General features: G+C 35.7%; 1 protein-coding gene across 4 annotated transcripts in view; it reads left to right on the top strand.

Annotated features, from left to right (window-relative positions):
- The window catches only part of PIG-U (phosphatidylinositol glycan anchor biosynthesis class U), a 276,485-nt gene that overhangs the window by 47,029 nt on the left and 202,651 nt on the right, over positions 1–26,805 (top strand). For all 4 annotated transcript variants that reach the window (XR_016548865.1, XR_016548864.1, XM_090398373.1 and 1 more), the window contains 2 exons: positions 14,287–14,349; positions 21,872–21,972. Coding sequence is in view for 2 of the 4 variants with exons in the window: in XM_090398373.1 (XP_090254499.1) it covers positions 14,287–14,349; positions 21,872–21,972 (164 nt within the window). In the remaining 2 variants the exon portion in view is untranslated. The remainder of the gene's footprint in view (positions 1–14,286; positions 14,350–21,871; positions 21,973–26,805) is intronic.

Raw genomic sequence — 26,805 nt, 5'->3', positions numbered from 1 at the left:
AATAGCATTGGTTTTTGGATTTCAGCTAGGATTTTTCTTTTTTTTTTACTGTAACAGTACATTTGTTATATGATCTGTCTACTCTTATCTCCACTGTTATTTATAATTTCTGTGGATGATTATAAAGGAAAGTAATTCATTTACTAAAATAAAGAGCCAAAAGGCTTCAGTTTGGTGATGCAAAATTATATAAATCAAGTAGATATTAAATCTAGCATTATTTCAAAGCCGAATGTAGAAACTATGAAAGTTTCATAAGAAAAATGACCAGAGATAGTAATATTAATAGATATTAATCATAGTACTATTCATGCTTCCTGTAGATAAACTTCTTGTTTATCTACATTCATGTTTCTTGTAGAAAAATTTAAAGTTATGTGTAAAAAACGTATAAGTTTATCTACAAGAATTACGATCATCCATGGAGATTCTATTGCACGCAAGGCCGCAAATATAGCAAATTAAAACTGAAGATTTCAAGACTACTGAATCGTTTGACCTTCTTAAAATGCTGCCGGGATAATAAGTTGATCCCAACTGTGTAAAATTGAAGCACTGTTTCACGTCTCCAAAGGCTCTCTGCATTTATAACCACACTAGCTTTGCACTACTACATGAACTGATTGCTGCCACCCGTGTTCTCCTAGCTGACACAAACGAGGCTATTCGTATGTTAGAGGAAGAGTTTGCTGCTACACTGAATGATGACCTTTGGCAATCCTCTCAGATTTTCTCGTGCTTAAGAGAAAGAATTTATTAAAATACGATGTCAGCACATTTAAAATGTTCGAAAGGCTAAAAAAGAACTCTGCTTCCGAACCTCAAATACCATTCGACATGGTAATTAACCTTTCTTCCATTACCCTGAAGCATGTTCACTCGCATGTGGCCACAACTTCACCGTAGCACCGAAAACAATACCATCTGAAGAAATAATGATTCGAGTAGGACGTGATATCCACAACCTTCCCATCCATGTTGCTAACAATATCAGACTGGATGTAGCCGGAGTTCTTACCAAAGCTAAACCACCAAAAACAAACTTATCTAAAGAAGAACTAAAAGCTCTAGAAATGAAGAACAACAGCAAAATAGAAATCACCAAAGTGGATAGGGAATTCTACTGTGGTTCTCAACCAAGTGGACTACACAGGTAAGCTTTCAACTCTACTGTTAGAACGATCTAACTTTACTGTTAGATCGTTCTACCTATCTTCCCCATTGAATATGATCCCACCAGCTCCCAAATCAGAACACTCCAAAGGTTCCTTAAGAAGGTTGCTTCTTGGCTTGAGGAAGTGACTAGCGGACTAAAAACCTTTCAGCTCTAGACCCCTGCCTCGAATATATGGACTATCAAAAATCCATAAGTAGAATGTGTCATTATGTCCTATTGTTAATGGCATTGATTCCCTCACATACAAATTAGCCAAACATTTTAGCCAAAGTGCTCAGGCATTATACTGGCATCACACATTAAAAACTCAGCCCACATTAAAACCAGTATAGAGAACCTCTCACTCCAACACACTGACATAATGATCAGTTTTGATGTCTCCTCCTTATTCACAAATGTCCCACTCAAAGATACCTTAGATCTCATACAAGCCAAATTTCCTCCTGATATCTCATCCCTATTTCAGTTCACCATGAACTCAGGCTATATCCGACTTGTTTGGCAAGGAAAATTTACAAGCAGATAAAGGGTACAGCCATGGGTTCTCCACCCCTGGAACTTCTATATGGTGACTTTTGAAGAAAAAGCCTTAAACTCAGCTCCACAAAACCCACTGTCTGGCTATGCTACGTGGATGATGTGTTTGCTATTTGGCCACATGGCTTAGACACACTCCACAACTTCCTAACACACTTAAACAATCAACACCCCAGAATTCAGTTCACCTTGGAAAGAGAAAACAACAACAGTCTTCCTTTTCTAGACACTCTGATTACACCCAGCCTGATGGATCCCTGGGTTTCTCTGTTTACAGAAAACCAACCCATACAGATAGATACATTCACCAGCAATTCCCCCCCACACACACACGCACAACAATATGGGATTATAAAAACGCTATATAACAGAGCTAAATTAATCTGTTCAGACAACCAATGCTCTAACTACTGAACTTAACCATATCCTTAATACCATCTTAGCCAATGGCTACACCCCCCCAAAAAATCCAGAAAATATTAAAACCAGTTAACCCCCACCCCCTCTACACTTCTTAACAGAGATTACACTAAATCTATCACCATTCCATATAGTGAAAAGCTCACAAAAATCCTAAAAAAATATGACCTGACTACCAGTTACAGACCACGTAAGAAATTGGCATCCCTTATCCACTCCCCTAAGGACCAGCCACTTCCCCTGGAGTATACCAGCTCTCTTGCAGCTGTAAACTGTCCTACTATGGCCAAACAGGCAGGACAGCTAATATCAGGATATCCAAACATAAAGACTACATCCAGTTTCACCAATACAGCCACTCAGGACTTGCTGACCATGCACTAGATACCCACCCCAGAATATGCTGGAAGAAAGTCGCTTTACTACACCGTAGCAAATATAAATATGAAAGATTGTTCCTGGAATCAGCCTCAGCTCTAAAAAAACTTCCCAAATCTCAACAAATTTGGGTGCACGAGACTGCCCCAAATTTGGGAAGCTTGCATCCTTAGAACATCAGCCCAACAGCCAAGACAACCCAATTTAGCCCACTAGGGGCACCTTTAGGACTCTAGGACCAACTCTGGTTGCCTTCTTCAGCCTCATTTGCTCGTTGTTAATGCCTGCATGCACTTATCTTAGTTTTATGTTCCCATTAGATGACAGTGTAACATTGCCGAAATATTGGAAGGTATTTCCAATATTTCGGCAATTAAAAAAAATTAAAAAATTAAAAGTTTTTTTTAATTGAGATTTTAGTATATCTTGTCATTTCCTGAAAAATTTAAAGTTATAATATTCATGTTGATTTACATAAAGATCACAGATACAGATAATATATTTTCTGTTCATTCTCCATGCAAATGATACTATCACATTAAATAAATCTTATACATGTCCTCTAAAAAATAATTTTTTTTTGACAAATTTGAATATGAAAATCAGCAATAAAACTATGTTGTTATTATCATGTCATCCCAAAAGTAATGTTATTTTTAGCATTAAGTTTTGAAAGGATATAAAAAATAGATCACTTGTAATTTCTTCTTCTTCTTCAACCTTTTGGTTCTGTCCACTGCTGGACGAAGGTCTTCCCCACGATTTTCCAGACCACTCAATTTTCTGCCTCTCCCATCCATCTCACTACTGCAATTTGTTCCAGTTCATCCCTCCACCTTCTTCTCAGTCTTCCTCTTGCTAATTTAATCAAATATATATTCTCCATTTCAATCAATAACGCTCTTCCAATGTTGTGAAAGCTTCATAATGGCATTTTTATAGAATCGGGAGGTTTTTCTCGGCAAAGTAGTCACATAGGCTTAATTTCAGTGCCTTACCTCTAATGATTGTATTGTTTTTCATTAATGAAATGTTGCAGACTTCGAAATAAGTGGTACTCTGAAGGTGTAAGATCAGGAGAATATGGAGGATGTGGAAGCTTTTCCCAGCCAAGTTCCTCAATCTTGGTTCAGGTGATTCTCGCACTATGATGCTGTGTGTTATTGTGGTGAAAAACAACACCCTTTCAATTGATTAGAGAACACCTCTTTTCTTTGTTTTTCGTTTAGTTGATCGAGTTATTCGCAGTATACTTGAGCTGTGATTATTTGATTTTGTACCAAGAGTTCAAAGTGTATAATACCAGCCATATCCTACAAAACATTCTGAGGGTGAATGTCTTGTTTTGGCTGAGGTTCAGCCTGTTCCCCCTGAATGAACTCACTGCTTTAATATTCTTGTAAAGTATCCACTTTTCATCACTGGTGACTACATGCAAAAACGGAGATTGAACCTCTTGAGAATGAAGAGCAGTGCAGATGTTGACATGTTCTCTACGATTGTTGTTCGTCAATTCGTGAGGAATGCACTTACCAAGCTTAGACACTATTTCAAGTTCTTGCAAATGCTGATGAATGTTTGATTATAATGAATTAAGATCTTTTGCTAAATCTTCAACAGTTGCATTGGCATTTCTTGCAATAGTTTGCTTCCAGCATATCATTATCAACAGAGTCACAGGGCACCCAGAGCGAGAGGAGTCTTTCATGCTAAAGTCCCCTTGTCAAAATTTTTGGAACCATCACTGTCACTTTTGCACATTCAAAACATTATCGCCATACACTTCTTGCACATTTTTTACAGTATTAGCAGCATTGTTGCCTTTTTTGAACTCGTAAAGCATGATGTGCCTAATGTGCTCCTCAGTGACCTCCATAGTAATAAAGGGGGTTATGTAAATAATAACTTATATATGATCTTGCAAGATGGAATTCCTTTGAATGAGGCCACCTCAGCTTAGCTGTACTTATAAAGCTTTAAAAATTCATGATTAGACAAGCCGAGACATTTGAACAAGAGCAGTATAAAAAATGACATTACTTTTGGGATGACCTGATATATTAAAACTACTATATTATACTTGACAAGACTTTATATTCTTATTTTCTTGCTTGATATAAACACACATCAGCAAACAAAACGTTTTTATAATTATTCAATACATGAAAAGTTTAGCTTAAGTATATAATAAGATGGGGTGCTTAAGGGTCAAAGCTGTATAACTGAGAGGAGACCTCCACATAGCCTTTAAAGGAATGCGGAGAACCGACCAGGGCTTCTGACCTAATGTCCAATCCTCACCTTCTCGTGGTGCACCCTGTTGGGTATCTACTTTGATACTGAACGAACGAGGATGGGCTGGCAATTTGGGATTTAGCCGACCAAATTGTATTCTTATTGGTTAAACCAAAATAAAAAATGATGGTACAACATGACAAAATTTCATGCCGGCTGGGGCGTCGCACGGTTAAACAAGGCCCCCGTTGTTTTCGCCAGGGAACCAGGGCGAACAGCGAAAAGTCAGCTACTGGAACAAATCTGAAAACAAACCCCAACTCAACATCACCAAAGTTAAAGATCGGTACTATCAACGTAAGAAGCCTGAATGGCAAAGAAATGGAGCTAGCTGAGGAATTAGATAAGTACCAGATCGACATAATAGGGGTGACTGAAACAAAAAAGACCAAAACTGGTGAGATCTTTCTGAGCAATAAATACAAAATGTTATATTCAGGCAATGACAATCAAGGAAAAGAAGGAGTAGCCATAGTATTCAACACAAAATACGAGGCTAATCTTCTTGAATGGCAGTCAGTCTCAAGTAGAGTAATGTGGGCAAATATGAGAATGGGGAACTGGACAATGAGACTTATTTGTGCCTATGGTCCCACAGAAGGTTCTACTAAGGTAGAAGTGGAGGAATTGTTTGACGCTCTAGAAAAAGCAACTGACACAATGAAAAAGGAAAAGTTGGTCCTTGTTGGGGATCTAAATAGCAGAGTAGGAAATTATTGTGAGACATACAAAAATATTTTGGAAAAATTTGGAGAAAAGAGCAAAGCTAATAATAATGGCAAATATCTGTTGGATTTCTGCTCAGGACATGGACTGGTTATTACTAACACCATGTTCCAACATAAAAATGTGCACAAATTCACATGGAGAGAAGAGGCTAGGAATAAGAAAAGTCTCATTGACTATGTTATTGTATAGTGATGTTTTCTCCCTGGTGCAGGACACCAGAGTGTATAGAGGATTTGAAATTGGAAGTGATCACTATTTAGTCTTGAGCAGGATAAAATTAAATTTCATATTGAAAAGAATAACATGTAAGAAAGTTTTAAAGCGAATAAAAGTTGAGCAGCTCTCAGATGTGAACTGTAGACTAAAATACAGAAATATTATTGAAAAGAAAATGAAAGAGTTTGAGAACAGGAATCAAACCTTGGAGATTCAGTGGCAAACTCTGAAGGAAACTTTAATTGATTCTGCCAGAGAGGCATGTGGTGAGGTTGTGTGCAAGGATAAAAAAATCAGAACTCCCTGGTGGACACAGGAAGTTAATGAGGCAGTGAAGGAAAAGAAGAAAGCATATCAAAAGTTCCTGGCAAATAAGTCAGCTTTTACTCTTACAGAATACAGAGACAAATGTAAGAAAGCTAAACAGTGTGTAAAACTAGCTAAACAAAAGTCATGGGAGGACTTTGGCAAGAATATAGAAAATAAATATCAAGAAGGTGGCAAAATATTCTGGAGGTTGTTGAAGAAGCTTAGGAATGGAGGAAAGAGTGCTGTAAAAGGAATTAGAGATGATAAAGGTGAAACAGGAGAAAAAGATATCCTTGAAGTATGGAGTAATTACTTTGAAAAACTGCTAAATGAAACAAGCAGTGATGACAGCACAGTGATAAAAAACACTGACCAGGCATGCAGTCAAGAATACATATCCATACTTGAAGTAGAAAAAGCCATCAAAGGCTTGAAATGTGGAAAGGCAGTAGGAGTAGATGATATTCGACCAGAAATGCTGAAGTATGGTGGTATAAGAGTCTTACAGTGGCTGCACTGCATAGTTCAGAAAACCTGGACAGAGGGACGAATTCCTGATGATTAGAGTAGAGCTCTCATAGTACCCATATATAAAAAGGGAAATAAAACTGAATGTGAGAATTACAGAATTACAGAGGTATTTCTCTACTGAGTGTTCCTGGCAGGATCTATGCAAGTATACTTGAGAAACAGTTGAGAAGAATTGTGGAAGAAAAGCTTGGTGAAGAACAAGCTGGATTCAGGCCAAATAGAGGCTGTCAGGATCAGATCTTCACTTTACGACAAATAGTCGAGAAAGCATGGGAATATAACAAAGATCTGTATTTAAGTTTTGTCGATTTGGAAAAGGCATATGACAAGGTGCCAAGAGAGAAGCTATTCAATACGCTGCAGTTATATGGTGTCAATGGGGCATTATATCAAGCAATACTTAGTCTTTATTTGAGTTGTGAGTCAGCAGTTAGAATTGAAGGAAGTACAGGAAGATGGTTTAATGTTAAATCTGGTGTGAGACAAGGATGTACATTATCCCCTCTGTTATTCATTATCTATATGGATCACATAATGAAGGAATGTGGTATTAAACCTGATATCAAAATTGGAGATGTTAATGTCAGCTCTTTGCTTTATGTGGATGATGTTATACTTCTAAATAAATCCGCTACAAGTCTGCAAGATTCTCTGACTAAATTGAATAGCTGTTGTAATAGATATGGTATGAAGGTCAGCAATAAAAAGACAAAGACAATGAAAATAGGCAGAATTATTGAAAATGTCAACTGTGTTGTGAATGGAGAACCTGTGGAACAAGTAAAACATTTCAGCTACTCAGGCACAATTTTTACTTAAGATGGTAAACTAAATATAGAAATAGACAACAGAATCAGCAAAGCTGGTATCGTGGGAAGTCAATTGAATAAATTCATATGGAATAAGAAAGAAATTAGTCGGAACACTAAATTAGCTGTATACAAGACTGTGTTCAAACCAATTTTAACTTATGGATCTGAGAGCTGGGTCAGAAGTAAAACACTTGACCAAAGACTAGAGACCGCAGATATGAGAGTCCTGAGAAAGATTAGAGGTATGAACAGATGGCATCAATGGCAATATCATATTAAAAATGAGGATATTAGGAAAGAACTTGACGTTGTCAGCATCCAGGAATGCGTTAACAGAGCTAATCTCAGATGGTATGGTCACTTAAATAGAATGGGAGAGGAAAGATTAGCAAAACAAGTGTTCTCTGCCAGGTTGGCAGGAAAACAACCCAGAGGAAGACCAAGATGTAGGTGGATTGATACGGTACAAAATGCTTTAGACGATAGAAATATAAGATCTGATAATGTTGGAGTCTTGACAAGTAACAGACTGATTTGGAGGAAAATTGTAGATAGGAAGTTAGTAATGATGTAATTTTTTCATGTAGTACTGTCATATCCTGTACACCCCTTGAGGGTACATGGCAGGAATTTGATGAAGATGATGATGATGATATAATAAGACGTAGTATGGCAAAATGATGCACTGTGGAAATGATATCACTATATACACCTACAGAATGCCTTGCTATCAAAGAGTCCTGTAGAACTAATGCTATCTTAAGCTTATCATTACAAACAGTAAAAACTCAAAAAAAAAAAAGAAAACATGCATGATAATGAATTGAATTTCCTTGCAAACATCACAATCAGTACACAAAGGAAATGGTGGAATAATCATGTATTTACAATTGACCAGTGATTACAGGAACTATATGTAAACACATAGCAACAAAGGAAAACATAAGAAATCATACATTGAGCAGAACAAAGGATTGGTAGGAACCAAATATAAAAGAACACAGAATGACATGAAAAAGAACAAATGTAAGCAATATTGGGAGACATTAAAAAGAACTAGAAGAGTATGAAATTGTGAATATAAAGAATGAATATTACATTGATGTAAATTGTGATCTTCATAATAAATTAAAAAAAAAAAAACGTATGTGCATACTGTACAATTTAAAATCAAAAATTTACCTCCAGAAAACAAATTCTAATTCAGACTAAGTTTTTTTTATACCTTATGAATAAAAAATTTTTCAAAAATGGGGCTGTAACTTTCAATTAAACATCAAATGAAAGAAATACTGTATAGTTCTGAAAGAACAGTATGAATTTATGCTAACTCTCTGTCATTAGTACAGTTGGGCATATATTGACTATTCATTTAGTCCATTTGTTATGAAATGCTGTCTTAGTCACTCTCTCAATTATAACTTGCTGCTGTCTCTACTCAGGAATATCTGGCAGAGGCAATGACTGAATGTATTCCAAAAGTCAGAAGATTAAATAAGGTATGTGTAAAATACCACTACATAAGAAAGGTGATATGAAGGCGTGCAAGAATTATAGAACTATTAGTTTGATATCTCATGCTAGCAACATTTTATTGAAGATCATGCTAAATAGGATTGAGGCCAAAGTTGAGGCAGAGATGCCCAAGGAACAAGCGGGTTTAGGAAAGGTAAGGGCACCAGAGATCAGAATCTTTGCCTTAAACAGATCACAGAAAAATATAAAGAATTCAGACCCCCTCTGGTAATGTATTTCTTAGACTACTCTAAAGCTTTTGACTGTGTTGAGCATGTGAAACTGTGGGAAGTAATGAAAAGAATGGGTTTTCCTCAACACACTATCAGGTTGATAGCCAACTTGTATAAGGAGCAAGAAGCCACAGTAAGAACAGGTGTTGGATTGACTGACTGGCTTCAAGTTGGAAAAAGAGTTAGGCAAGGATGTTTACTTTCTCCTCACTTGTTTAGTATATATGCAGAGGACATCATGCATGAAGCATTGGATGAGCTCAGGACAGGAATTAGGATGGGAGGTAGATTGATCAGTAATCTGAGGTATGCTGATGATACAGTACTCGTACTCCTTTGTAATGAAATGAAAGAATTAGGACTCATTCTTGACAAAGTTAACGAGATCAGTAATAACAGAGGACTTCAACTCAATCCTAGCAAGATAAAGATTATGGTTCTCAAAGGAAATACAAACAGAGAAGCTCTTGAGAAACAAGTGTAGCTTAATTGAGGAAGTCAGCAAGTTTGAGTACCTGGGATCCATTATCAATGTGAAGAATAGCTGTTCAGAAGACATCTGAAAAAAGTTAGGAATGGCTAATACAATAGGAGATCTGTCTAAAATCTGGAAGGATGGATCTATCTCCATGGGAACAAAGTTGAGGATTTTGGATGCAGTTGTTTTTCCAACAGCGACTTATGGATATGAGACTTGGAACCTAAAGAAGTCAGATAAGAAACAGATATCTGCTTTTGAGGTGTGGTGTTACAGAAGGCATACAAATGAATGGGTGTTAGAAAAGATCAGTAGAACTTTAAGGCTCCTTAAGGATATTGACAGAAGAAAGTTAAAATATTTTGGACACATTGAAAGGATGGAAGGGGGACTTCTCAGAACAGTAATAGAAGGTAAAGTTCCTGGAAAAAGAGGCAGGGGTAGACCATCAATGAGATGGATGGATAGTATGTGTGGAGTGACTTTTCTTGTGGCCTTAACTTCAGAGAGTTAAGGCCACAAGAAAAGAAAACAACAGGACTATATGGCTAGCCTGGTGTGGCACATCACCGAACATCGGAGTGGCCATACAGCATCTGTAGATGCTCAGTGAATATAGAGATAGAGAGGTGTAAAATGGATGACTAAAGAAGTTAAGCATGGTCTGGAAGAAAAAGGCATTGTGGAGGCGGCACAAGATGGGTGGAGATAATCAGTTATGAGGAGTGCAAAGACCAAGCAAGGAAGATGACTCACTTAGTATGGGTAGCAAAAGTGCGGTATGAGCAACAGTTAGCAAATGATGCTAAAAGAAATCGTAGAGAGATTTTTTCGATATGTGGCCCATGGAAGGAAGAATGATAAACACTAAGGCAAATATAGTTGAGACGTTAAATGAGTAGTTCATTAAAGAATTCAGTCCTTGTGATTGTAATATAATGCAGAACTTCAGAGCAGTGGGAATGGGAGAGTAACTATTGATGGTGAGTAATCAGGAGGTATATGAAAAATTTGGTAAACTTGATGTCAACAAGGCTATGGGACTTGATGGTATATCACCACGTGTCTTGAGGGAATGTTCCCTCAGGAACAGGAGCATTAGGAATGGATTGAATATGGGCTAATCCAAGCTGCAGGATAGATACCATAGGAGAGAATTAAAAATAAGAAATGCCTCTCTATATCTAAGATATAGGAAAGTTATTCTAATAACACATCAATCATTTTTAAGAGCTAATGAATTGTTGATATGGCAATATTTCCTTAGTTATACTATAACTAAGGAAATATTGCCATATGTAATAGATGTATAACATCAAGTGGATTTTAATTTATTTTTCAAATATCTATTGTTTGCCTTCTATTTTGTAATTAACTGTTGTCACCACTGATGTGGTCTGTAATATTCAGTCTTAAATATATGGTCCTAAATAAATAGTATTACTCATCCTTTGTGTTTTTCATGTTAATTGAAGAAACCTCTCATGGCACAAGTATCTCTTAAACAACAATTAATAATCTTTCAATATGGAAGAAATAACTCAGAGGACAGGTAAGTTGCTAGCAAGGATAGCCTTTCTCCAAAAAAAATGTGGTGGCCTCAAGATTATTCCAAACTTTGCAACACTGAAGGAATCGATCGAGTCCCTGGGTGCTCGTAATATTTATTTCAACGCAAGCCTATCACTCGTGCACAATCATTTACGAGCTGCTAAATGTGAACTAGGTATTAATGTCTTATTTCTGAATATAGTTCTCATAGGCTAATGTTCTCTGTGCCATTCATTTAATAAACACAACTGACATTTAGATCATGAATTCAGTTCCCTTGTCACAAGGCAAAGTGCACATCATACTGTTCCATAAAATGGGTAGTAAACATTTAGGTATGCCCATTAACCGAAAGTTAAACCCTTATTCTTTCAAAAGGGTATGATTTCTCCATAGTTCCTAAAAGGATATCTTACTTACATTTCTTCTTCAACATTGAATGGAACTTATCCACTGTGTTTAGTTGAAGATGCTAATAAACTTGTTTGTAAATTTCATCCATCGTACTGAAAACCAAGCTTCTACCTACAAACATCACTTTAGCTAAAATGAAGGCGTTACAATTCTTAAGATGCAACAGTCATCTCATTATTACTAAGTCTGACAAGGAGAATTCTACTGCTGTTATGGATTCTGCTAATTATTAAAAAAAAAGTTGCTATTTTATTATGGGATTGATCAATATACCAAGAATTGAATTACAATCCCACAAACAAACAACTCAGAATACTGAACTCTTTATTAGATGAAGATGGAGACACCATAGAAAAACTTCTATGGTGTCTCCATAGAAGAAAGAAAGGCATTCCTCTTCATCCAGTTGTCGACTGGATAGACTCACCTACTTATCAAATAGCCAAATTTTTAACACACATATATTAAAAGCTCAGATTGGCAACTCACACTCATTTATCAAAAATTCTTCAGATTTACTAGACAAAGTAAAAATTTTTCCTACAACCCACTGATATAATGGTTAGCTTTAGAATCTCCCTTTGCAAATATTCCTCTTGAAGATACACTACATCTACTTACAGAATCATTTCTACAGGATATAGTGAAACTATTCAACTTTGTTATGCACTCTGGATATTTAATAAGCATATCCAGTCAAGTTGAAAGACCCACAATGGAAAGTCCACTCTCCCCTGCACTTGCTTTTATTTAGAAGCCATCCTTTTCTCGTCCATACTCCCTCAGCCTTCATTTTGGGTTCATTATATAGATGATTTTACTATCTGGCCTCATAATGAAGACACATTGCTTCCTTTTTTATCAAATATAAACAATCTACATCTTTGTTGAATTTACTATGGAAATGGGAAAAAACAACAAATTGTCATTTTTTGATATTCTACTCCTTCGTTCACCATCAGGTGAATTAATTCTGTTTATCGAAAGCCTACATTCACTGGACAATACATTCAACAGCAGTTAGCTTTCCCATCCATCACAGAAGACTGGAATTACAAAAACTTTCTGACATACTCATACTATTTGTTTTACACCTCAATTGTTACAGCAGGAACTCTTAAACATCAAATGATATATGAAACTCGCTGGCCTTTTCAGAAAAGACCATGCAACAGCTTTGCAATTGCCATAATCCAAGCTCAAATAACAAATGAGCAGTTCATAGAGTTCCAATTCCTTAATTTTTGGCATCTCAGAGCCCATTTCCAGAATTCTTAAGAAATACAATTTAGTGGCTACTTTTCTTTTTATCAACAAATTATCAGCATGATTTCTAACTTCTAACAGTTAGAATTCACTTTGAACAAACTGAATCTCTGTGGAAAAGAGAATACAAGAACACAAATCTTACATTAGCAACAGTAAATCTGAAAAATCTGGCTTGGCACAGCATTCTATGGTCTGAAACACGCTTACTTAATCAGTGTTGATATCAGGGGCAAATATTCAGGTTGTGCTAGGCGTGTGGTGCTCATCCACTGAATAACAATGTCACCAATATTATATTTTTGCATTTATTCCCATTAAAGACTCCCCTAATTGTTTCCTGGTTTTGCGTGATCCCTAAAATTAAACACGATATACTAACGCTTCACGAAGAGGGCATTTTTTGACGCATAACATTGCATCTCATTTGCGTTAATAGCCCGGGTGTTCATTCAGAATACATACACCTTTGAAAAGACGTACAGACACCATAGCGGGGCAAATTCATAGCAATCTAGTAGTTTTAAACCACTCAGAAGGTGAGGCAGGGTGAGCTATGAGACAATAGCACCTAGAGGGGACTGTGATTTGTTGTTGAGTCAACCAATTCAATTGATCATTGCCATTTGTCATGAGTTGCTGTTTTTGTTTATTCTAATCACACATCAATTTTTTTAAGAGCTAATGAATTATAAGTATTGCAATATTTCTTGAGTTATATCATTGCATTGTTTTGTGTGTAACATCATGTAGCTCTTACTTTTTCAAATCATCTGTTCATTTTCTATTTTGTAATTAATTGTTATCACACTGATAATGGCCTTAAATAAATAATATTTATTTAAGGCCATGCTTATCTCTTGTGTTTTGCTTGTTAATTGAAGAAACTTGATCTACATTTCTATGGTTATGTTGAAATTCTTGCGAGTTCTGGAATGAAGACCAGATAATTCTGAACTGCATAAAGCTATTACTGCTGTACTTCCTGACTAGTTTCATCTACCTTTTAATATACTTCTTTGGAAGATTTTTTAGATATAAGTTAAATTACAAGCAACTTGACTCTGGCATGATATTTCATAATGTTGTATCATCATGGTCTTTTAGTTTAAGCCAATATAAAACATAGTTTGGTCTACTAATCACAAATATCACCTCATCTTCATTAGTTCAGTACCTACGAATGAGGTAAATTACAAGAAGCTGAGGATTGGAGTTTGTCAGAAGCTACAGTCTGTTCTTTGCATTCCTTAAAAGGCTGGTTGGACATTTCTCAGTTAACTAGCTTTGATCCTTAGTGAATTTATTATTCATTTATTGAGATTATTTAAATCAAGATCTGTATTTCCTTTTTTTTAATTCTTTCTCTATTTTTACATCTTAATCTTTATTTAATTTTGTTTTTGCTTTTGCTTTTTTATATAGATATGTGATGTGGTCACAGCTGGTTTGTTATATTTAGCATCAAGAAGATATCTTCTGGATTTGGTAAGAGCAGTTTTATTTATTTATGTGCATGTGTGAAGTTATCAGTTTAGATGTGCTGTATTACTTAATGCATTCAGTTCTTATATACTAGGTTATCATTGCCTGAGATTAATAAAATTAGTTTAATCCTTTATCCAAGTGTGAGCAAACAAAGTTTGCGCCTGAAGTATCTTCGGGACTAGGGTAAAGTGATACAACACCAGGGCAACTCGTTGCAAAGGTGGAGAAAGCTACCAACACTCCTAACTCAGTATCTCCTATAATGCAAAAGTTAGGAGTGTTGGTAGCTTTCTCCACCTTTGCAACGAGTTGCCCTGGTGTTGTATCACTTTACCCTAGTCCTGAAGATACTTCAGGCGCAAACTTTGTTTGCTCACACTTGGATAAAGGATTAAACTAATTTTATTATACTCTAACCAAGTGAAAAAATAAACTTTCAACATTGCCTGAGATTATTTTTTAAAAAAATTAAATAGAGTTGCAACTGTTGAGTAACTCCTTTTCTCTTTTCTCTGGTAACACTCCTGATTTTTGTGGAGGAAGGGAACACTGCATGAACTTTTTTAATTTGTTATTATAAAATTTATTTTATAATTTGTTTATAATTAATTTATCATAAAATTAATAGTAATGTTTATTTGGTTTAGGAAGTCTCATTAGTTTTCCAAGCATGAATAAGTTTTGTTTGCTAATGCTTGAAAAGATAAGAATGGAATTAAGAACATAATTTCTTTCAATATTGTACCATCAATTTTATTTTGGCACAATATTGAGAGAAGAGCAAAGCTAATAATAATGGCAAATATCTTTTGGATTTCTGCTCAGGACATGGACTGGTTATTACTAACACCATGTTCCAACATAAAAATGTGCACAAATTCGCATGGAGAGAAGAGGCTAGGAATAAGAAAAGTCTCATTGACTATGTTATTGTTGATAGTGATGTTTTCTCCCTGGTGCAGGACACCAGAGTGTACAGAGGATTTGAAATTGGAAGTGATCACTATTTAGTCTTGGGCAGGATAAAATTGAATTTCATATTGAAAACAATAACATGCAAGAAAGGTTTAAAGCGAATAAAAGTTGAGCAGCTCTCAGATGTGAACTGTAGACTAAAATACAGAAAGATAATTGAAAAGAAAATGAAAGAGTTTGAGAACAGGAATCAAGCCTTGGAGATTCAGTGTCAAACTCTGAAGAAAACATTGATTGATTCTGCCAGAGAGGCATGTGGTGAGGTTGTGTGCAAGGATAAAAAAAATCAGAACTCCCTGGTGGACACAGGAAGTTAAAGAGGCAGTGAAGGAAAAGAAGAAAGCATATCAAAAGTTCCTGGCAAATAAGTCAGCTTTTACTCTTACAGAATACAGAGACAAATGTAAGAAAGCTAAACAGTGTGTAAAACTAGCTAAACAAAAATAATGGGAGGACTTTGGCAAGAATATAGAAAATAAATATCAAGAAAGTGGCAAAATATTCTGGAGGTTGTTGAAGAAGCTTAGGAATGGAGGAAAGAGTGCTGTAAAAGGAGTTAGAGATGATAAAGGTGACATGAAAACAGAAGAAAAAGATATCCTTGAAGTATGGAGTAATTACTTTGAAAAACTGCTAAATGAAACAAGCAGTGATTAAAAACACTGATCAGTCATGCAGTCAGGAATACATATCCATACTTGAAGTAGAAAAAGCTATCAAATGTTTGAAATGTGGAAAGGCAGCAGGAGTAGATGATATTCGACCAGAAATGCTGAAGTATGGTGGTATAAAAGTCTTACGGTGGCAGCACCGCATAGTTCAGAAAGTCTGGACTGAGGGACGAATTCCCGATGATTGGAGTAGAGCTCTCGTGGTACCCATATATAAAAAGGGAAATAAAACTGAATGTGAGAATTACAGCGTTATATCCCTACCGATTGCTCCTGGCAAGATCTATGCGAGTATACTTGAGAAACGGTTGAGAAGAATTGTGGAAGAAAAGCTTGGTGAAGAACAAGCTGGATTCAGGCCAAATAGAGGCTGTCAGGATCAGATCTTCACTTTACAACAAATAATCGAGAAAGCATGGGAATATAATAAAGATCTGTATTTAAGTTTTGTCGATCTGGAAAAGGCATATGACAAGGTGCCAAGAGAGAAGCTATTCAATACGCTGCAGTTATATGGTGTCGATGGGACATTGTATCAAGCAATACTTAGTCTTTATTTGAGTTGTAGGTCAGCAGTTAGAATTGAAGGAAGTACAGGAAGATGATTTAATGTTAAATCTGGTGTGAGACAAGGATGTACATTATCCCCTCTGTTATTCATTATCTATATGGATCACATTATGAAGGAAAGTGGTATTAAACCTGATATCAAAATTGAAGATGTTAATGTCAGCTCTTTGCTTTATGCGGATGATGTTCTACTTATAAATAAATCTGCTAAATTGAATAGCTGTAGTAATAGATATGGTATGAAGGTGACAAAGACAATGAAAATAGGTAGAATCATTGAAAATGTCAACTGTGTTGTGAATGGAGAACCTGTGGAACAAGTGAAACATTTCAGCTACTTAGGCACAATTTTTACTGAAGATGGTAAATTAAATATAGAAATAGACAACAGAATTAGCAAAGCTGGTATGTTGGGAAGTCAATTGAATAAATTCATATGGAATAAAAGAGAAATTAGTCAGAACACTAAATTAGCTGTATACAAGTGTTCAAACCAGTTTTAACTTATGGATCTGAGAGCTGGGTCAGAAGTAAAACACTTGACCAAAGACTAGAGACCGCAGATATGAGAGTCCTGAGATAGATTAGAGGTGTGAACAGATGGCATCAATGGCAATATCATATTAAAAATAAGGACATTAGGAAAGAACTTGACATTGTCAGCATCCAGGAATGTGTTAACAGAGCTAATCTCAAGTGGTATGGTCACTTAAATAGAATGGGAGAGGAAAGATTAGCAAAACAAGTGTTCTCTGCCAAGTTGGCAGGAAAACGACCCAGAGGAAGACCAAGATATAGGTGGATTGATACGGTTCAAAGTGCCTTAGACGATAGAAATATAAGATCTGATGATGTTGGAGTCTTGACAAGTAACAGACTGATTTGGAGGAAAATTGTAGATAGGAAGTTAGTAATGATGTAAATTTTTCATATAGTACTGTCATATCCTGTACACTCCTTGAGGGTACATGGTGATGATGATGATTTCTTTCAATTATAATACTGAAAATTGAAATACTACTTGAAATCAACAGGAAAATTTTGTTTTTGACTTGGACATTTAAATCTTCTTTATTTCATTTATTATTTTATTTTTCCCTTCTGCAGGTATTTTCTATTCTTCCAAAGATATTTTCATTTTTGTTTGACTCATTTATAGCCTGCAGAGAATAAGCGAGAGACAAAAAAAAATGTTTTCTGCCATTTCACACTGCCTTCCCTTTCTCTCCACACAAATACTCGTGATTTTTTTATTATTATTATGCATGCTTCTTTGGGAAATCCAGTACTCATTGAAAGAGAATCTCTTCCACGTCACACTAAATATCTTTGTTTGAAAACATTCATTGAAGATGCACTTGCATCCACAGGTAACCCATTCATTCTGCATGCCATGAGAAATATTTGATATCACATTCTTACTTTGCTTCTGCAGCTAACCCCGAGTTCTACCCCTGTCTCCTCTCCTCTGTTTGTTCTTCAGACTTGAAGATCAGTTCTTCATATGCACAATTCCATAAGCCAGTTATCATCTTGGTACCTGTTTGAACATCTTCTCTGAACCCAGATACCCTGTCTTAGCACTGTAGTCAAGATGTGGTCTATCAAAGCCTTATTAAGCAGGTGAATAACTTCTTTATTCCTGCAGGTTAGTGTTATCTTCAACATTGCAGTTATCTGATGTGATTACTTAACTTCAGCTACTGTGTATGCCCCTAAAGTCAGCTACTGGAACAAACTTAACAGCATTGCAGTAGCAGAATTCATGATAGGCAGTATCATTTTAAGAATTATCGATGAAAAGCAGTAGAAATGGCAGAAGAATTAGAAAAGTACCATGTTGACATTTTTGGATTCTGTCTGCTGCATGAGGAATCTCTGTACAGAACTTTTCAACTGAAAGTGAGTTGCTGATCTCATACATAATTATCAGGGTTTTACCTCCTGGAAGCTTGTTTTTCATTTCACAAATCAGGAATATTGGTCAGAAGAGCAGAGTTTACATAATACACATGCCTCATATCCTTAGTTACTTTGGCTGTAAATCCAAACAACCACATGCAACAATTCTGTTTGAGAGAGAGAGACCAAACATACCACTTTTTTTTTTCCAAGCCATTTCAGGCTACCAATAAGCAGGATAATTATCCTGCTGTCTCTCTCCTATTTGGTGGTGTAAATCATCTGCATCAAAAACATGTATTTTAGCTGTTCTCTTTATACTGGTCATCATTGCAGAGCCTGCCTTGATTACTTAGGTTATTGTGTTTTTTTAGAAGAAATGTTAGTTTTTATCCAATGTCAGGTATATAATGTTTAGTACATTTCCTTAAGAATTTTCGCTTGCTTTCTTATTTATTATATATTTTGTAATATATAATATATTGCAAAAATTACTGAACTCTGTACATCAGATATGTCTAATACTGCAGCACTTTTCATACTGAAAGATGACATCATTGACATTTTGGAATATAACGATCTGTGATCATTTACTGAGACTTGCTGAAATGGAACTGTCTTGAGTTTAGTAATGTTCATATTTTAAGAATCTTTCTTTTAAGGTTACACAGTGATCAGTATTCATATTTCCGAATTTAGGGACACCAAACACGTGTGTTAAAATGAATATTTTACTTATTATTAATAAAATGACACTTGACGTTTCACCCCCTGTGTTGAGGTCATCATCAGAAGGATACATGTGTATAGGAAACCAAGCTACATGCTCTTGCACTCTATAAAGGTAAATTAAATCTATGCTGTTAATTAATCTTTTTCTTAGCCTGATAGTGATAATAAATAAATAAATAAATAAAATTTAAAAAAAAAAAAAATATATATATATTATATATATATATTTCAAAAAATAGATTTAATGACTCCAAGACCGAGATAACATATAAAGATTTTAATGATAAATACTACTAGTTTCGGCATATAGCAGCCTTCTTCAGGTATTTATAAAGGAAAGGAATACTAATAAACATTGAATTATTTAAACAAACTGGAAATTACAGGTACAAATTGCCTCACATAATCGATACATAAAAACGTTGTATTTTTCAAGTTGTTCCAACTGGCGTGCCATTGTTTGTTGCAATTGTGCGTGCAAGTTCACGTGAACGCCAATATTGAATAACTGCAGCATGGCTATCTGGGATGTTATAACTTAAATTATTATTTAAGTGGACCGGGTTCAGTAGGATTTCCCTTGATTCTACGATTTTCCTTTCAAACGCATCTTCACGCACAATTGCAACAAATAATGGCACGCCAGTTGGAACAACTTGAAACATACAACGTTTTTATGTATCGATTATGTGAGGCAATTTGTACCTGTAATTTCCAGTTTGTTTAAATAATTCAATGTTTATTAGTATTCCTTTCCTTTATAAATACCTGAAGAAGCTGCTATATGCCGAAACTAGTAGTATTTATCATTAAAATCTTTATATGTTATCTCGGTCTTGGAGTCATTAAATCTATTTTTTGAAATGTATAACAACCGAGTAAAAGCTGATCGCCACACACATATATATATATATATATATATATATATATATATATATATATATATATAAAATAAAAAAATTAAAAATAAATTAATTAATTAAATAAAAAACTACAATAAACTGCTAAAGTCCTCCTGTACTAAGATTCTTCTGGATTTGTACAGTTCAGATTGTTATACTACAACTTTCTTCTGGACTTGTACATTTCAAGTTGCTATTGAATATTGGGGGGGGGGGGGGCTTCATCAAGTCTTCTTGTATTGCAATTTTTCTTTGGCTTGTTCTGGTTGCTATAAAGGTTGCAAATGGGTCTTCCACATCCTTGGAATGGTTAGACCATCATTTCTGTTCAGATTTGGATTATGTTTGAGCATTTCACATGCTTCTTTAAATTTCCTCTTGAACCAGGTTTTGGTGTGGTGTAGGGACTTGGTACCTTTCCAATCAATTCTGTTGTATGTTTGGAGTGCATGGTCAGAAAGGCTGATTTTTCCAAAATAGAGGTATTTAATGTGTTGTTTGTGTTCACCAGCATTTCTGACGACGCACTCCAAACATACCACAGAATTGATTGAAAAGGTACCTTTCTTGGTACCTTTCCAATCAATTCTGTAGTATGTTTGGAATGCGTGGTCAGAAAGCCCAGTTTTTCCAAAATGGAGGTATTTAATGTGTTGGTTGTGTTCACCGGCATTTCTGACCACTCACTCCAAACATACCACTGAATTGATTGAAGAGGTACCAAGTCCCTACACCACACCAAAACCTGGTTCGAGAGGAAATTTAAAGAAGCATGTGAAATGCTCAAACATAATCCAAATCTGAACAGAAATGATGGTCTAACCATTCCAAGGATGTGGAAGACCCATTTGCAACCTTTATAGCAACCAGAACAAGCCAAAGAAAAATCGCAATACAAGAAGACTTGGTGAAGTCCCCCCCCCCCCCTAACATTCAATAGCAACTTGAACTGTACAAGTCCAGAAGAAAGTTGTAGTATAACAATCTGAACTGTACAAATCCAGAAGAATCTTAGTACAGGAGGACTTTTGCAGAGTTTATTGTAGAATTTAATTTATTTATTAATTATTTATTTATTTTTCATCATCATCATCATGCATATCAAGGATTTAGGCCTAGCATGGCCTGTTCCGGCCTTAGAAGTCATTGTTTAAGAGGACGTTCTGGGTTTTTTTTTTTCCCTAATGGCTTGTACTTTAAGGCTTGTTTTGGTAATCTTTCTGTTTTCATTCTTTGAACGTGTTCCATCCATTTATTTATTTTTAATTTTTTTATTTTATATGTATATTTTTTAATTTATTTTTTATCACTAGAGGTCAGGCTAAGAAAAAGATTAATTAACAGCATGGATTAAATTTACCTTTTATAGAGTGCAAGAGCATGTAGCTTGGTTTCCTATACACATGTATCCTTCTGATGATGACCTCAATACGGGGGGGTCGAAACGTCAAATGTTATTTTATAAATAATAAGTAAAATAATCATTTCAACACATGTGTTTTGTGTCCCTAAATTCGGATATATGACTATTTTAAGAATGGTTTCAGATAGCTATTTAGTCCTGGAACTTGTGAAAAATTTGTGAATATATGAATTAAAGCACATAGCATATACTCTGGTGGAAGAATGCCATAAGAATATCATAAATCAACAGAAGTGATGCTAAAGGTGTGAACAGTTTAAAAGGTGAATTGAGTTAAAAAAAAATTTGGAAATCTTATGTGTATAGTATTATCTTTTAATTGCTAATCTCTAATCATTTTTTGAAAGGTAAAACGAGAACTTAAAGTTAAAGATTATCCTCAATCAGCTGCATCAATTCTTTTGACTTTGGAAAAAGTACAAAAAGTGCCTATTTATGTGGCAGCAGTGTAAGTATTTTAGAAAATTGTTCAAAATCTAAATTAATGATAGTGCTTTCTTTTTAATGATACTGGATGGAAAATGTATTCTGAATAAACAATACTTGCATAATTACTGTAATTAAGCAATGCCTTTCCATGTTATATTTCTTTATTTTCTGTATGAGGAGTATTAAATTGCATTTATAAATACATTAAATGACCAATTATTGGACCTTCTGATCGGTGGTGAGATTGTATTTTATATTTTGAGGTCACATATTGAAGGAAGATCAAAGTTAAGAGTGCTTCAAAAAGATAAGCTTGTTTTTGTTGAAACAGACAGCAGTATTGTTTATAAATTGTTTGGTTTAATTTGGATTTTTACATAGTAAATATTTGGAGTATTGTATATCATTTGTTAGGTTGTGTTATGCATTGCTCACAAGTTGTATTCATTTTTTGCTTCTCTTAAAATAAGTTTACATACTCTCTCTCTCTTTCTCCATAGGTCTGATGATGAGAAACTTGAACTCGCACTACACACACACACGCTTATACGAGGTGTGTTCAAAAAAAATGCCAAACTTTTTAAATAGCGTGCCAACTTCTGCTAGGTGTGCTGCGGCTACTGACATCACCTGGTGGCAGATTTTGATTTTGTCAACAAACTGCCATTTGCCCCATCTTGGGGTGCTTAAGGGTCAAAGCTGTATAACTGAGAGGAGATCTCCACATAGCCTTTAAAGGAATGCAGAGAACCGACCAGGGCTTCTGACCTAATGTCCAATCCTCACCTTCTCGTGGTGCACCCTGTTGGGTATCTACTTGGATACTGAACGGACGAGGATGGGCTGGCAATTTGGGATTTAGCCGATCAAATTGTATTCTTATTGGTTAAACCAAAATATAGAATGATGGTACAACATGACAAAATTTCATGCCGGCTGGGGCGTCGCCCGGTTAAACAAGGCCCCCGTTGTTTTCGCCAGGGAACCAGGGCGAACAGCGAAAAGTCAGCTACTGGAACAAATCTGAAAATAAACCCCAACTCAACATCACCAGAGTTAAAGATCGGTACTATCAACGTCAGAAGCCTGAATGGCAAAGAAATGGAGCTAGCTGAGGAATTAGATAAGTACCAGATCGACATAATAGGGGTGACTGAAACAAAAAAGACAAAAACTGGTGAGATCTTTCTGAGCAATAAATACAAAATGTTATATTCAGGCAATGACAATCAAGGAAAAGAAGGAGTAGCCATAGTATTCAACACAAAATACAAGGCTAATCTTCTTGAATGGCAGTCAGTCTCAAGTAGAGTAATGTGGGCAAATATGAGAATGGGGAACTGGACAATGAGACTTATTTGTGCCTATGGTCCCACAGAAGGTTCTACTAAGGTAGAAGTGGAGGAATTTTTTGAAGCTTTAGAAAAAGCAACTGACACAATGAAAAAGGAAAAGTTGGTCCTTGTTGGGGATCTAAATAGCAGAGTAGGAAATGATTGTGAGACATACAAAAATATTTTGGGAAAATTTGGAGAAAAGAGCAAAGCTAATAATAATGGCAAATATCTGTTGGACTTCTGCTCAGGACATGGACTGGTTATTACTAACACCATGTTCCAACATAAAAATGTGCACAAATTCACATGGAGAGAAGAGGCTAGGAATAAGAAAAGTCTCATTGACTATGTTATTGTTGATAGTGATGTTTTCTCCCTGGTGCAGGACACCAGAGTGTACAGAGGATTTGAAATTGGAAGTGATCACTATTTAGTCTTGAGCAGGATAAAATTGAATTTCATATTGAAAAGAATAACGTGTAAGAAAGCTTTAAAGCGAATAAAAGTTGAGCAGCTCTCAGATGTGAGCTGTATACTAAAATACACAAAGATTATTGAAGGAAAAATGAAAGAGTTTGAGAACAGGAATCAAACCTTGGAGATTCAGTGGCAAACTCTGAAGAAAACATTGATTGATTCTGCCAGAGAGGCATGTGGTGAGGTTGTTTGTAAGGATAAAAAAATCGGAACTCCCTGGTGGACACCGGAGGTTAATGAGGCAGTGAAGGAAAAGAAGAAAGCATACCAAAAGTTCCTCTCAAATAAGTCAGCTTGTGCTCTTAGAGAATATAGAGACAAATGCAAGAATGCTAAACACTGTGTAAAACTAGCTAAACAAAAGTCATGGGAGGACTTTGGCAAGAATATAGAAAATAAATATCAAGAAGGTGGCAAAATATTCTGGAGGTTGTCGAAGAAGCTTAAGAATGGAGGAAAGAGTGCTGTAAAAGGAATTAGAGATGACAAAGGTGACATGAAAAACAGAAGAAAAAGATATCCTTGAAGTATGGAGTAATTACTTTGAAAAACTGCTAAATGAAACAAGCAGTGATTAAAAACACTGATCAGGTATGCAGTCAGGAATACATATCCATACTTGAAGTAGAAAAAGCCATCAAAGGTTTGAAATGTGGAAAGGCAGCAGGAGTAGATGATATTCGACCAGAAATGCTGAAGTATGGTGGTATAAAAGTCTTACGGTGGCAGCACCGCATAGTTCAGAAAGTCTGGACTGAGGGACGAATTCCCGATGATTGGAGTAGAGCTCTCGTGTTACCCATATATAAAAAGGGAAATAAAACTGAATGTGAGAATTACAGCGGTATTTCCCTACTGAGTGTTCCTGGCAAGATCTATGCAAGTATACTTGAGAAACGGTTGAGAAGGATTGTGGAAGAAAAGCTTGGTGAAGAACAAGCTGGATTCAGGCCAAATAGGCTGTCAGGATCAGATCTTCACTTTACGACAAATAGTCGAGAAAGCACGGGAATATAACAAAGATCTGTATTTAAGTTTTGTCGATCTGGAAAAGGCATATGACAAGGTGCCAAGAGAGAAGCTATTCAATACGCTGCAGTTATATGGTGTCGATGGGACATTGTATCAAGCAATACTTAGTCTTTATTTGAGTTGTAGGTCAGCAGTTAGAATTGAAGGAAGTACAGGAAGATGGTTTAATATTAAATCTGGTGTGGGACAAGGATGTACATTATCCCCTCTGTTATTCATTATCTATATGGATCATATTATGAAGGAAAGTGGTATTAAACATGATATCAAAATTGGAGATATTAATTTCAGCTCTTTGCTTTATGCGGATGATGTTATACTTCTAAATAAATCCGCTACAAGTCTACAAGATTCTCTGACTAAACTGAATAGCTCTTGTAATAGATATGGTATGAAGGTCAGCAATAAAAAGAGAAAGACAATGAAAATAGGCAGAATCGTTGAAAATGTCAACTGTGTTGTGAATGGAAAACCTGTGGAACAAGTAAAACATTTCAGCTACTCAGGCACAATTTTTATTGAAGATGGTAAACTAAATATAGAAATAGACAACAGAATCAGCAAAGCTGGTATCGTGGGAAGTTAATTGAATAAATTCATACGGAATAAGAGAGAAATTAGTCAGAACACTAAATTAGCTGTATACAAGACAGTGTTCAAACCAGTTTTAACTTATGGATCTGAGAGCTGGGTCAGAAGTAAAACACTTGACCAAAGACTAGAGACTTCAGATATGAGAGTCCTGAGAAAGATTATAGGCGTGAACAGATGGCATCAGTGGCAGTATCATATTAAAAACGAGGATATTAGGAAAGAACTTGACATTGTCAGCATCCAGGAATGCGTTAGCAGAGCTAATCTCAGGTGGTATGGTCACTTAAACAGAATGGGCGAGGAAAGATTAGCAAAACAAGTGTTCTCTGCCAGGTTGGCAGGAAAACGACCCAGAGGAAGACCAAGATATAGGTGGATTGATACGGTACAAAGTGCTTTAGACGATAGAAATATAAGATCTGATAATATTGGAGTGTTGACAAGTAACAGGCTGATTTGGAGGAAAATTGTAGATAGGAAATTAATAATGATGTAATTTTTTTCATGTAGTACTATCATATCCTGTACACCCCTTGAGGGTACATGGCAGGAATTTGATGATGATGATGTTATGAACATTAGTCGTTGAGTTACATCCACTTTGCACAAGCTGTTCATTGGATTAGTAGCAAGTGACAATGAAAGAGCTTGAAGAACGTGTGTTCATGTGAAATTTTGCTGCAAACTTGGTAAAATTTTTACAGACATTTTAATTGCTTAACCAAGTATATGGGGGAGGACTACATGAGCCAAATATAGTGCTGTGAGTGGTTTAAGCATTTTAAAAAGGACAGAATATCCATCAGTGAAGGTATGACCTGTGTGACCTTCCACATCAACAGATGACGACCATGTCGAGAGAGTTTGTGCTGTGATTTGTGGAAATAGTCATTTAACTGTTCGAGAAGTTGCTCACAAAGTGGGCATCAGCATAGGATCTTGCTATTAAATTTTGATTGAAAAAGTTCAGATGTGTCATGCCAGTACAAATTTGTGCAGCATTTGTTAATTGACGATCAGAGAAAGAACCATCATCAGACATCCATTGTGCCACATCAACCCTATTCTCCGGACTTAGCCCCAGCAAACTTTTTCCTGTTTCCCAAACTTTAACCACTTTGAAAGAACGTCGTTTCCAAACCATAGAGGAGATTCAGGAAAATAAATAAGAGAACTGTGTTCCATCACAGAGAATGCATTTTAGGATCATTAAAACAATGGAAAAAATGTTGGGAATGGTGTATCGCCAGTAGAAGGGACAGTGCTTAAAATGTAAAAAGCAATAAAGTCTTTATAGCAAAAGTGCGCACACACACACACACACACATCTTGTTGGTGTGTGTGGTATGAGCATTTTTAATTATTGCCAAGAATCAGGATGTTTAATTGTTTAACTGCATTCATTGTTGATT

This window comes from Typopeltis vanoorti, chromosome 1, assembly GCF_054136105.1.
Source record: "Typopeltis vanoorti isolate ZY-2024b chromosome 1, IOZ_Tvanoo_1.0, whole genome shotgun sequence".
In the NCBI taxonomy this organism is placed as follows: Eukaryota; Metazoa; Arthropoda; class Arachnida; order Uropygi; family Thelyphonidae; genus Typopeltis; species Typopeltis vanoorti.
This window is presented reverse-complemented; position numbering and strand designations above follow the sequence as displayed.